This window comes from Typopeltis vanoorti, chromosome 13 (assembly GCF_054136105.1).
Source record: "Typopeltis vanoorti isolate ZY-2024b chromosome 13, IOZ_Tvanoo_1.0, whole genome shotgun sequence".
NCBI classification, from domain to species: domain Eukaryota; kingdom Metazoa; phylum Arthropoda; class Arachnida; order Uropygi; family Thelyphonidae; genus Typopeltis; species Typopeltis vanoorti.
The window spans coordinates 64384864-64398394 of record NC_143561.1 but is presented as its reverse complement, the minus strand read 5'-3'; the positions used below and the strand labels follow the sequence as shown (position 1 = coordinate 64398394).

The 13531-nt window shown below is 35.2% G+C and overlaps 1 protein-coding gene across 1 annotated transcript in view; it reads left to right on the top strand.

Annotated features, from left to right (window-relative positions):
- Window positions 1-13531, top strand: part of hiw (MYC binding protein highwire) — a 1014282-nt gene that overhangs the window by 861685 nt on the left and 139066 nt on the right. Inside the window, exon 67 of the mRNA XM_090402616.1 lies at window positions 5354-5640. Coding sequence (XP_090258742.1) covers window positions 5354-5640 — 287 coding nt within the window. The remainder of the gene's footprint in view (window positions 1-5353; window positions 5641-13531) is intronic.

The window sequence follows — 13531 nt, the reverse complement described above, 5'->3', positions numbered from 1 at the left end:
GAAGATATCACTTGCTACCTGTGGAAATAGAGGATGGGAAAGAAACCAGAATCACTGCTCTGGTGACCAAATATGGCCACTTCAGTTCTCTAATAAGTAAGGTGGTGGTATTTCACTGAGTGATGAGACATCTACCACCTAGAGGTCTCGTCAGCATTTCCTCCAACTAAGAAAGTTATACTTTTATGATGACAGTGCTTGCGAGGTTCAGCAGCAGAGCCCCATTTGTAGAAAGACTATACTGCAGGAAGGTGGGGATGACTTGACTGTGCATACTGCACATTGACAATGCTTTAGTTGGTCGACTACAACATTCTCCAAACTTAAACAAATTTGGCTGCATCACACCAAAAATCTGGGAAACCGTCATCTTGAGACCTTCAGGAAGATTCCATCACTGTACCTGTTGGACATGTATTTCAGATGTGCTAAGTGTGTGTGGTGCACACCCACGGAATAACAATATCACCAATATTATATTTTTGCATTTATTCCTATTAAAGGCTTTTCTAATTGTTTCCTGACTTCACATGATTCCTAAAATTAATGAAATGAAATGAAAATTAATAAATAAAATGCTTCATGAAGAGGATACATTTTGACGTGTAAACATTGCATCACATTCACGTTAATAGCTCGGGTGTGCAGTTACAAATATGGACACCTTTGAGCCCTTTTGAACAGATATACAGATGGTACACTGGGTCATATTCTTAGCATTCCAGTAGTTTTGAGTCACCCCAGAAGGTGAGGCATGGTGTGTGTGCTGAGACAATAGCCCAGAAATCAGTGGGTTTTGTGTGTTAACATACAATCGGAGCTGATTTCTGATTATTAACACACAATCAGAAATCGGCTCTGATTGTACGTTAACCAATCCAATTGAACATTTTAATTTGTCATGAGTTGCTGTTTTTGTTTTCTAAGTTTCACCTGTTTTGCATACATGAAATGGAAACTGACGTTTAGGATACCAATATAGACAAGTTCTTAAATATATAATTTTCTATAAATAATTTATAACTTTTTTGCTTCATTTAAATTAGCTATTAGCTTTTATGCAGGGTTTTTAATTTATTTCTCTTCATGTTACACCATGATAGCTGAGAATTCTACATTCTTAAGATATCAGGTGTAACAGTACCCCTGTCCACCCTGAGCCTCCCTGTTTCCCTGCTCCTCTTGCACACCCATTCTCTCATTTTCTATGCTCATACCACTCACTTCCCCATTCATTTCCACTTCTTCAATCTCTCCTATCTTACTCTCCTGCTCTTCCACATCATTCCCCTCTCGATCTGATTCATTCTCTCTATTCATTTCTCTACTTTCCAGCAGCAGTCTCTCTAAGCGACTCACACCATAACCACTCAAATGTAGTCCATCGCTCTCATACAGCTCACTTCGTCCCTCAAACTCATTCCACACATTAACAAACTGTACTCCCATCTCCTCACACATTTTAGCCAGAATATCATTCATAATCCTTGCTCTCCGCCTCATTTCACCACAATCATACCTAGGCAACACACTGACTACCCTTCCTGTCACACTATTCTCTTTTATCTTTCCAAGCAGTCTCCTGACATTCATTTTGACATGCTCTTTGTTCTCTCTCAAATCATTTGTGCCAATTAATACAATTAACTCTTTTGCTCGCTCCCTCCTCATATTCAATGCCTCAATCACTCTACTCATTTTACCACCTGGAAAACATACCTTGTGCATTTTATCGTCTAGCACACCTTTAATAATGGAGTCGCCATACAACGCCACTCGCTCATCTTTCGTTAACTCTTTCATGCCATCAAGATTTATTTTAATAGTTTTGACCTGAATTCTCTTAATTTCATTCCGCATCGATTTCATTTCTTGCTTCATCCAATCCAATTCACCTTTCGAACCTCGCGACACATTCTCTCTATCATTAAATCTTTCTAACTTTCTAACTCTCGACCCCCTCTTCTCACTTTCCCTCTCATTCATCCTTTGTTTCCGTACTTTCGGTCCAACATACATCCAACTTTCACTATCATTCTTCTCACTTTCACTCTCATTTATCTTTCTTTGTTTCTGTACTTTTGGACTAACATGCGTCCAACTTTCGCTATCATTCTTCTCACTTTTACTGTCATTCATCTTTCTTTGTTTCTGTACTTTTGGACTAACATGCGTCCAACTTTCGCTATCATTCTTCTCACTTTTACTGTCATTCATCTTTCTTTGGTTCAATACTTTCATTCCAACATGCGTCCAACTTTCGCCATCATTCATTCTTTTTTCGCTATCATTTATTCTTTCAATTTTTTTTACTTGCAATTTCTGCGTCATGCCATTTCTACTTTCATTCGTTCTCTCAATTTCGTTTCTTTCCGCCTCACTTTCATCCCTTTTAACATCCATTACGGTTGTCAAATCACTCTTTTTCCTTTTTCCTGATTTTTTAACATTTTTTCGCCTGTCTTTCTCACCATCCTTCTCTTTCAAACGTGCACTCACGACACAATCGGTACTAGCACTTTCTGTCATCAATTTCATATTCACATTCATCAGTTCCTCGTTCAGGTCACACTTCGCACACACACACCCTTCTTCCATCCACACTAAACATCCACAAATCATTTATGTAATCGAAGGAATACATATAACAGACCTCATACTTAACGAAACGACTGAAATCTAAATTAAAATCATGGAATGACAATGCTGCCGGCGTTTTTTTTTTCTCTGCAGTTTACTAGGTCTAATAATAACGATTTCGTAATTTAGTTTAGGCAAGAAAAAACCCCCACACTAATAATATCGGTAGCGTACAACGTTTACAGCCGCTCTTACTTAAATAATTACGCATATATACTTAATTATTCCTAGTAAAACTTATCTGAATCAGGAGCTCTTCAAATCGCATCCGCAGCGCTTGGCCCACTAGCGCCCTCCCTCCTTTGGGATTTCTTTGTATTTAATTATAATTGAATGACTACATATCTCCAAGATTAAATCTTTGCAATCCTTTTAAAGAATTTCCTTTAACTAATTATACTACTCACTCTTGGGATACAATGAAAGCAGATACACTTTCTCTTTTACACTGTTTATTCCTGATCACATTTTGTGTGTGTGTGTGTTATAGAGTAGAAGTGAAAAGCTGTGTAGAAAAAAAAAAAAGAAAATGCTATGGAGGATTAGGTACAAGACAGTTGGTGGTGATCAGATCCATGAAGAGTATAAAGCGAAGGTCAAGAAGACAAGCATGGTAAAGAAAGAAAAAGTGCAATATGAGAGGAGATTGGCTGGTCAGGCAAGGTTAATTCAAGGGAATGCTTCTGCTATATGGCAAGCAGGAAGAAGAATAATTATGGCAGGTTGACACTAGTGTGGTAGTCGTGGCAGCAGAGTGACTGTTGCAAAGAATATTGTGGAATTATTGAATGAGCACTTTATCAGCATATATCATATTAGTATAAATGATGCCATCAAATATTTAGAAGGGCAACAAGCATTAGGAGAATTGGAAGTGAAAGAATCAGAATTGTATCAGGTGTTAATGATTGGATTAGATATTAATAAAGCTGTGGGAATGGATGACATATCACTACATATTTTAAAGGAATGTGCAAAACAGTTAGCTATGTCCTTGACCTGGTTATTTAATTAAAGTCTTGCAGTGGATAAGGTTTCTAAGGAATGGAAAGAAGTCAAAATAGTACCACTCCACAAGCATAGTTCTAGGACATAAGTTTCCATTTCTATTTAACTGGTTTGTAAATGATATATCATGTTGACTGACTCTTCAGTTGTTTGCTAATGATGCAGATTTGGGGAGAATTATAAATAGCACCTGCTGATGTTAATTCCCTTAAGAAAGATTTGAATGGACTTTTGACCGAAGTGGGTTGTAGTTTTATGTTAATAGGTGCAAAGTGTCGCATTTTGGAGTGTAGAAATATGAGGTTGTGTACTATTTAACAGTACAGGAAGCAGATGAGATTTCAGATTAATCTTAGAGCTGGACTGAAGTTTAGAGGGCATATTGCAAGTGTTGCAAAGACTGCACATCATAGTGCCACTATGATAAGAAGTACACTCTAACTGTAAGGATAAGGAGGCTTTTGTCCTTGCATAAAGCACTGGTCAGACCAAACTTGGACTATTGTGCTCAAATTTGGTCACCTGGTTTTCAGTGTAATGTGAAAACATTGGACGGGGTATGAACAGTGATTGCAAAGAAATAAAATATGTTAAGCAATGAGTGTATAGGAGATTTACAACCTATATATGTTTGTAAACATTTTGTCTTAGGAGCATGCAGCTGAGCCATGATTGCAGTGTTGAATTGTTGATGATTAATGGCTGAAAATTCTACCTACAGTTAGTAATGGTAACTAGACTAGTGGTAATGCTCTGAGTAGTCTGCTGATAGAAAGAACAGAAGCCTGTATCAGTCATGTTGGGTTCCAAATATACTTGGTCTATTTTCAGATTTTGTATGCTTCCTATTGGACAAAATCTAGCATCTAGTTTCTAGTTTTGTGGGATGTAGTCTGCTTTCTTGTTCACTGTTAAAATCCGCACCACATTCTTGAGTCTTAATCTTGCCAAGCAAGGTTTCAGAAACTTTTTTTCCTGATATCATTGTCATTTTAATAGAAAAAATAAATGAATCTGTGCATTGCAAATAAATTTATGAAATCCAGATACTAAGTAACTCCCCCCCCCCGCTATCAGTAAGTAATAACAATACTTTTTGGTTGCCTTTTGTAAAACACCTAAGTTTGAATTCTATCTGGGATGCAAAGAACCTTTATGAGGGTTTTTAGAACGTGAGCTGCATAAAATTATATGGAGGTGTCAAGTTTTTTTCATCTTTTAAATATAAAAATTGCCAGAGAATATAAACTGACAGATAGCACCTATATAGATCAGTTGCATTCAATGTTTATATGGCATTAATTCAATTTTTTTTTTGAAGTCAGGTTACTCAGCTATGACAGATCATTGAGCCTAATATATTAAAGAGAAGAGAATTTTTTTTTAAATCTTCTGTATCCCATTTTTGCCCTCCCAAAAGAAATTTAACGTTTCATCTCTGAAACACATATGTGAATTTCATTACCAGTCACTATTGATGAAATTTACTTAAAATCACATATCAGTTGATAATGAGATAATGAAGACTGTTTAATTTTTTAAATACTCTATTCAAGAATTCATTCTGTTATATAAAACTTTATTCTTGCAAAAAATTTCCTTTATGTTTATTATGTAATTTTATAGAGTATTTAAAAAATGCACATGAAATGCACAATAAACTTCACTTGAGTATTAACAAACAGCACATTTTTTGCTCATCTAGGTGACATCTTTATTAAGAAGAGTTCTTCCTGAAGTTTCTCCTCCAACATTAGCCTCTATTCTTGTAGTGTCATCTCTTCCTCCAACTGACTTTAGTATTGTTTCAGAAACAAACAAAGTAGGTCAACAAAATGAACCACCATTTGATCTTCATCGCATGGGCATATTAGATGTCTTTCTTGCTTGTATAGCAAAAGCACTTACAGTCCAAACAAAAGTTAAGGGATCAAATACAAGCTCTGGAAAAGGTGTAAATACAGTTACATTAGCAACATCCATACATCCTAGGCAAGTATTGCAAGATAATGTAATAATTTAAAGTGTTTTTTTTTTTTTTTCCATTTCATAGGTTTTAAATTATATATTTATTTAGGAAAATATCTGAAGTGTTCTGCACAAATTTACATGGAAAGAAGATGCAAGAAAAAAAGTTTTATTGACTACATTATAATAAGTGATATCTTCATGTTTGTTCAAAATATAAGAGCATACAGAGAAGTCGAAATAATAAGAAATAATAAGCTATCATAATTTAGTTGTAATCAGGATAAAAATTAATATCATAGTAAAAGGACAAAAATATATATAAGAAAATTTTAAGAAAATAATTTGGTTGAATAACTTTTAGAGTTGAACTGTAAACTTGGCTATACAAATATTATTCAAGAAAAAATGAAAGAGTTTGAAAATGAGGACCAAAGCTTGGAGTCTCAAGCTTTTATTCTTTGACTCAGAATTTAAAGAAATGGTTCTTGAAAAGAAGAAAGTATGCCCTAAGAAAATACAGAGACAAATGCAAGAGACTTAGCTTAATGTAAAAAAGTAGCTAAATAAGTCATGGGAAGACTTTAGTAGAATATTCTGGGAGTATTGAAAAGCTTAGAAATGAAGGAAAGAGTGTGGGAAGAGGAATTGGAGATGTTAAATGTGACAAGAAAACTGAAACTAAAGATATTCTGGATATCTGGAGCTGTTACTTTGAAATAGTGTTAAATGAGACAAGCATTGACAGAACAAAGGAATATAAACTATTCAAGAGGAATGCAATCAGGAGTATGTACAAGATTAACACACTTGAGATACAAAAGGCTATCAAAAGCCTGAAATGGAAAGTCAGCTGGAAGAGATGATATTTGACCAAAAATATCCAAATATAGGTGTATGAAAATTTTACAGCAGCTACACTACATTATTCATAAAGTCAAATTCCTGATGACTGGAATATAGCTTTCATGGTTTCCATTTTTTTAAAAAAGAGAATAAAACAATATGAGAATTATACTGGAATTTCATTACTGAGTGTTCCAGGTAAGATTTAGACATGCCTTAGAAGAGGCTAGGAAAAATTGTGAAAGAGAAACTTAAAGCAAGCTGGGTTCAGGCCAAATATATGGTTGTTTTGGATTAGATTTTCACTTTAAGACAAATAGTTGAGAAATCATTAGAATATAACAGGGATTTGTATTTAAATTTTGTAGATTTTGAAAAAGCATACAAGACATCTAGCAAAAAGCTGTTCAAAATCATACAATTATAGGATGTACACAGGACATTATATTGAGCAATACATGGCCTGTGTTTAATATGTAAGCAGTTAGAATCATAGGAAGTACAGGAAGATGGCATAATGTAAAATCAGGTAAGATATGGATGCACACTACCTCTAGTCTTATTTATCATCTGTGTGGATCACATTATGAAGAAAATGGCATCAAACCTAATATAAAAATTGGAGATATCAAATTTAGCTCTTTACTTTATGCAGATGATGTTATAAACCAATCTAGTGCAGGTCTCCAAGATTCTTTAACTAAATTGAATAACTGCTGTAACAAAATTTGGTATAAAAACACTTGAGATACAAATGAGGTGCAAAAGCCTAAAAGGACCAAAACTATGAAATTTGGCAGGAACATAAAAACACTTCAACTGCATTTTCAATAGAGAAAATATAGAACGAGTAAGACATTTTAGCTAGGCACAGATTTTAGTGAAAAGACAACTTAAATATGAAAATAGACAATTGAATAAGCAAAGCTATTGTAGTAGGTAACCAGTTGAGTAAATTTATGTGGAATAAGAGAGAAATTAGCCAAAGCACAAATTAACTTAATGTTTTAACTTAAAATTTAAAGTTTTAACTTAATGGATCTGAGAGAGGAAGAGGGGTGAGGTTAGAAATAAAGCAGTTGATCAGAGATTAGAGATCATAGATGCCCTGAAGTTCTGAAAAAATTAGGGGAGTAAACAAATAGCATGGATGGCAGAATCATGTGAAAGACAAAAAATATTCCAAAGGACCTTGACATTATTAGCATGCAAGAATGTGTGAGCAAAGCTAATCTAAGGTTGCATGGTCACTTAAACAGATGGAAGAGGAAACGCTAGTAAAACAGGTGTTTGATGCCAAAATGGTCATTAAAAAGACCCAGAGGAAGACTACGATTCATGTGTGATTGTTACAGTTAGAAGTGTCCTAGAAGAGAGAAATATAAGATCTGATGATATTGGAATGTGGAGGAAAATTGAGAAGGTTGATAAAAGATCAGTAATAATGTAAACTTAATTATGTGTTATAAACATGGTATCCTGTACACCCTTTGAGGGCACCTATCAGGAATTAGATAATGATGAATTATCTTAGTCATTTTGATCTTTTTGTTGTGACTTCTCTTCCTCTCTAGTAGTCCTTTCCATTTCAGTTTTGCATCACTCTATAAATAAGTAAAAACAGAAAAGCACTTCACTCCTTCTTCACCAGTACTACACAGTGCTTACATCTAACTTTTTGTATTTTTATTATGCCTTAACAAAATTATGCATTGGCAAAATAGTTCCCTTAGCAAACTTGTATCTTAAATTTTATACCTTAATGTATAAAAACCTTAATTTTATACATTGCCATTACAGTAATATTTATAGTACACATTTTCATTTTGATTTGTGCAGTTTAATAATGCCATTTGGAAAGACCTACTCCCACCTTTAATGACTAGATTTTTTGATACAGATAAATCCTAAAATGTGAACCTCCTACTTTTAAGAAAAAATGGAATACGAGAAATATAATAAATTTAGTTTAATCCTTTATCCAAGTGTGAGCAAACAAAGTTTGCGCCTGAAAGTATCTTCAGGACTGGGGTAAGGTGGTACAACACCGGACAACTCATTGCAAAGGCAGAGCAAGCTAACATCCCTCCTATCTCAGTATCTCCCATAATGCAAAACACATCTCCTTGCAGATATATATAATGTTATGCATTAAGGGAAGGGCCACTACCCAGACTAGTTTCGACCTTTATTGAGGTCTCTTCAGTGGGAGCCAGGCAGAAGCATTAGCAAGGTCATCTCTACCTATAGGAGTTGCCAAACAGTGTGCCACCTTTTTATTAAATTACTCTGGATTTAGAGAAAGATGTTGAAAGTTTATTTTTCACATTTTTCTCTAAATCCAGAGTAATTTAATAAAAAGGTGGCACACCGTTTGACAACTCCTATAGGTAAAGATGACCTGCCATTACTTCTGGCTAGTATCTCCACCTCTGGGCCTGGCTCCCACTGAAGAGACCTCAATAAAGGTCAAAACTAGTCTGGGTAGTGACCCTTCCCTTAATGCATAACATTACACATATCCGCAAGGAGATGTGTTTTGCATTATGAGAGATACTGAGACAGGAGTGATGTTAGCTTGCTCCACCTTTGCAATGAGTTGCCTGGTGTTGTACCACCTTACCCCAGTGCTGAAGATACTTTCAGGTGCAAACTTTGTTTGCTCACACTTGAATAAAGGATTAAACTAAATTTATTATAGTCTAACCAAGTGAAAAATAAACTTTAGAATATGAGGAAGAAATAAAGGAATAAAATCTAAAAAACATGCAGACATTTGAGGTAGGGGGAAATGTATGGGTAAGTTAACAGTTGCTTAGTGAAGGTTTAGAGAGACTAAATCAAGAACTAAATGTATTTAAAAAAGAAGATTTAAAGCTCATCCTACTAATGTGTCAATCGTGATAGTTTATGCACCCCACACAGATAGGCCTGATGAAGAGAGCAAGAAATTATATGAAAACATACACATTTTTGGACTGCCTACCAAAGAGAGACATGTACTTTACATCATAGGATACTTTAATGCAAAAGTGAGAAAGAGTATGAGAGCTAGGCCTGGGTGTGTGGAATGTTTTGTCTCTGTGAACATACCACCCGTAATGAAAGACTGTTGGAATTTGCCCATGCTAACCAATTAGTTATTACCAATACCTGCTTTCAGAAACACCCACTATAGACCTATACTTGGACATCTAATATTCATAGGTCAAGGCACCAGATTGATTACATCCTAGCACTCTAACAGTGGAAGACAAAGCATCTCTGATGTGCATATTTGTTGTGGAGCAGATTGTGGTATAGACTTCAGCCAGTAAGAGACAAAGTAAGATTGAGACACTGAAACCTTCCAAGTCAGGCATGTCCCACTAGACTAGATGTCAGAGTAATCCCTAGTGGATTCACAGAAGAAACATCAATTCAGCTGAATGATCTTTTAGAGAATAATGAGAAAACTCACCTGAAATGCTTTGGGAAGGGGTCAAGGTTATAATACAGGATACAGCTAAGAAGTATCTCGGCCCAATTGGAAGACCAAGAGACCCATGGATATTAGATTCAACATGGGATCCAATCAAAAGAAGATGGTTGAAGAAACAAAGATACACAGGGACTGAAGAATATAAGAGATTATATGGTGAAGTCAGAAGAGCCATCTGGCAGGACAAGGGAAATTTGTTTACTTCACATTTACTAGCAAGGGAAATTGCTAATAAATGGGGAAAGATAGAGTTCCAAATGAAAAGGCACAATTATAAATGTATGTTTTGTGTAATTCATGACCTAAAGCTCAAGTCCAAATTCAATGACATCAAAAACAGTGAAGCAGTAATAACAGAACTGGAAATCAAAAACAGGTGAAAGAATACTGAGAGTAGCTGTGCAGCACAGAGGATAAGGAGAATTTTGAGGAGACCTCTCACCAAGAAAATTTCAATTTTTCGAATCCCCACCACTTACGCATGAGGTTGAAAGGGCAGTTAAACAGCTTAATAGCAATAAGTTCCCAGGTGCAGATGGAATAATCCCAGCAGACATAAATAAGGCTACTGGGGATGGAAAAATAAGTGTTTCATAGATTGATTACAAGAATATGGGAGACAGGATTATGGCCTAGAAAATGGGAGAAGTCGTTTTTCATACCACTACATAAGAAGGGAGATACGAAGGATTGCAAGAAAGATTTTATTAAAGATCATTCTAAATAGGATTTATGCTAAAGTTGAGACAGAGATGCCTGAGGAAAAACAGGTTTTAGGAAAGTTAAGGATACCAGAGATCAGATCCTTTGCCTTAGACAGATCATAGAAAAGTATAAAGAATTTAGACTCCATATGGTAATGTGTTTCATAGATTGCTATAAAGCTTTTGACTTTGTTGAGTTACTGAAACTGTGGGAAGTAATGAAAATAATGGATTTTCTCAATACCCTATCATGATGATAGCTAACTTGTACGGTGAGCAAGAAGCCACGCTAAGAACAAATGTTGGATTAACTGATTAGCTTCAGGTTGGAAAGGGAGTTAGGCAAGATACTTACTTTCTCCTCACCTGTTTAGTATTTATGCTGAGGATATCATGCATGTAATATTGGATGAACTTAAGACAGGAATTAGGATAGGTGGTAGATTGATCATTAATCTGAGGTATGCTGATGATACTGTACTCCTTTGTAATGACAAGGAAGAACTAGGACAAATCCTTGACAAAGCTAATGAGATCAGTAAGAACAGAGGACTTCAGCTCAATCCTAGCAAGACAAAGATTATGGTTCTCAAAGGAAATACAGATAGGAAAACTCCTATGAAACAAGTGTACCTTAATGGAGAAAGAATTGAGGAAGTCAATAGGTTCGAGTACTTGGAATCCATTATTAATGAGAAGAATAGCTGATCAGAAGAAGATTAGGAACAGCTAAAACAAGTCAGAGATTTGTCTATCTGGAAGGATGAATCTGTCTCCACAGGAACAAAGTTGAGGATTTTGGATGCAGCTGTTTTTCGAACAGCAACTTAAAGATGTGAGACTTGGAATTTAAAGAAGTCTGATAGGGATAGCTGCTTTTGAGACGTTGTGTTACAGAAGGCTGTTGAGGATATATATATATATATATATATATATACTGAAAGACAGACAAATCGATGAGTGCTAGAAAGGGATCAGTAGAATTTTAAGGCTCCTTAAGGATATTATTATTATTATTCGTGACACCTCCAAGGAGACTCATCACAGGAGGACACCCACTATACAACTGTCTTCACCACTACACCAAACCTCTACTACCAATCACCTCCATCAACACCATCTACTGCCTGCCGCCACCACAACTAGTATTTTTGTCTGTAAATTGCGTGTGTTCTGAAGGGCCGATTTGTCTGTATGCGGGATGAAAAACCCAAGTTTCCGGGAGAAAAAGCCCTGCTACCTCTGTATGAGATCGGTTAACTCACCTTCGATTGAAAAAGTCCACATAAAGATTCCTTCCGTCACATATTGACAGATGAAAGTTGAAATACTTTGGACACATTGAAAGGCTGGAAGGAGGACTTCTCAAAACAGTAATTAAAGGTAAAGTTCCTGAAAAAAATATGAAGGGTAGACCCTCGGTGAGATGGATGGATGGTGCATCTGAAATGGTTGATTTTCAGAGAGTTGAAGCCTGCAGAAAAGCATACAACAGGATCATCTGGTGAGAACTGGTGCAGCACATCACCGAGCATCTAGTGACTATATGGCATCTCATGATGTCCAATAAATGGATGGATGAAAAAAGAGGACGCAGCATCTAATGATAATAGAAGCTAGATAGCAAAACTGGATTAAAGTTGAAGGATTTGGCAAGAGACAGGTAAATTGAGAAATAGCATCTATGAAAGCAGATCTCTAATGAACACATAATTGATTGCACAACCATCATTTATAACAATATCAAGTTAACAAATGTATATTATTTTGTTAATGTTTTTTAAATCACCTGTAAGTAACTTAAAGATACCAAGAAATTATATTCTTGGTTAATCCTTCATCCAAGCATCTACATACAAGCAGCCTAGTTATGAGGATACTTCATGCCCAAACTTTGTTTTACTTACACTTGGATAATGAATTAAACAAGAAAAAATTTCTGGGTATCCATAATTTAACTGCAATGATATTCCTGATTGTTTTTTTTTTTTTTTATTAATGTTTCTATTAATTCCTTATTGCAAACATACAAGCATCTTAGTTATGAGGATAGATACTTTATGTGCCAACTTTGTTTGCTTACACTTGGATTAAAGAAGGAAAAAATTCTTGATATCTTTAATTTAACTGCAAGTGATATTATTCCTGATTAGTTCTCATCTTTATTAATGTTTCTATTATTTCCTTATGGAATTAATAGAAACATTAATACTAACAAATACCCTATATATAATGGATCCAAACATAAAATTGACTGTGAATGTCAGAAATATTAAAATACAATTGCAGAAAGTTTTACCACTGGCTTACAAAATATATTATACTCGACAAGAAATTATATTCTGATTTTAATACTTTACCCAAATATAAGTAGACAAAGTGTGCATGTACTGACTAGTCTACTTGCATATAGAAGCTGGTGACTTCACGTCAGTTGCCTCAGTTTCCCATAATACAAAAACATTATACATAGAGTCATTACCCAAACTAGTTTCAACCTTTATTGAGATCTCAATAGTGAAAGCCAGACCAAGAAAGATACTAAGTAGACCTCAATAAAGATTGAAACCAGTCTGGGTAGAGGACTTGTCCATAATGTTTTTGCAGTATGGGATCCAGAGGCAGTTGATGCAAAGTCAACAGCCTCTGTATACAAGTAGACTTGTGGAATAATTCACACACAAACTTTGTTTGCTTACACTTGGGTAAAGGATTAAATTTCTTGTCAAGTATAAAATAATTTACATATTCATTGTCTACAGTGAAGAAATTTATGAAAGTATAGAAGAAATGGAGAAAAATAGGAAAAAGGAATATAAATAAATTTTATGCAGATGATACTGTATTAACTGTTAAAAGAGAGAGAGATGGGGGGTCTTGCAAA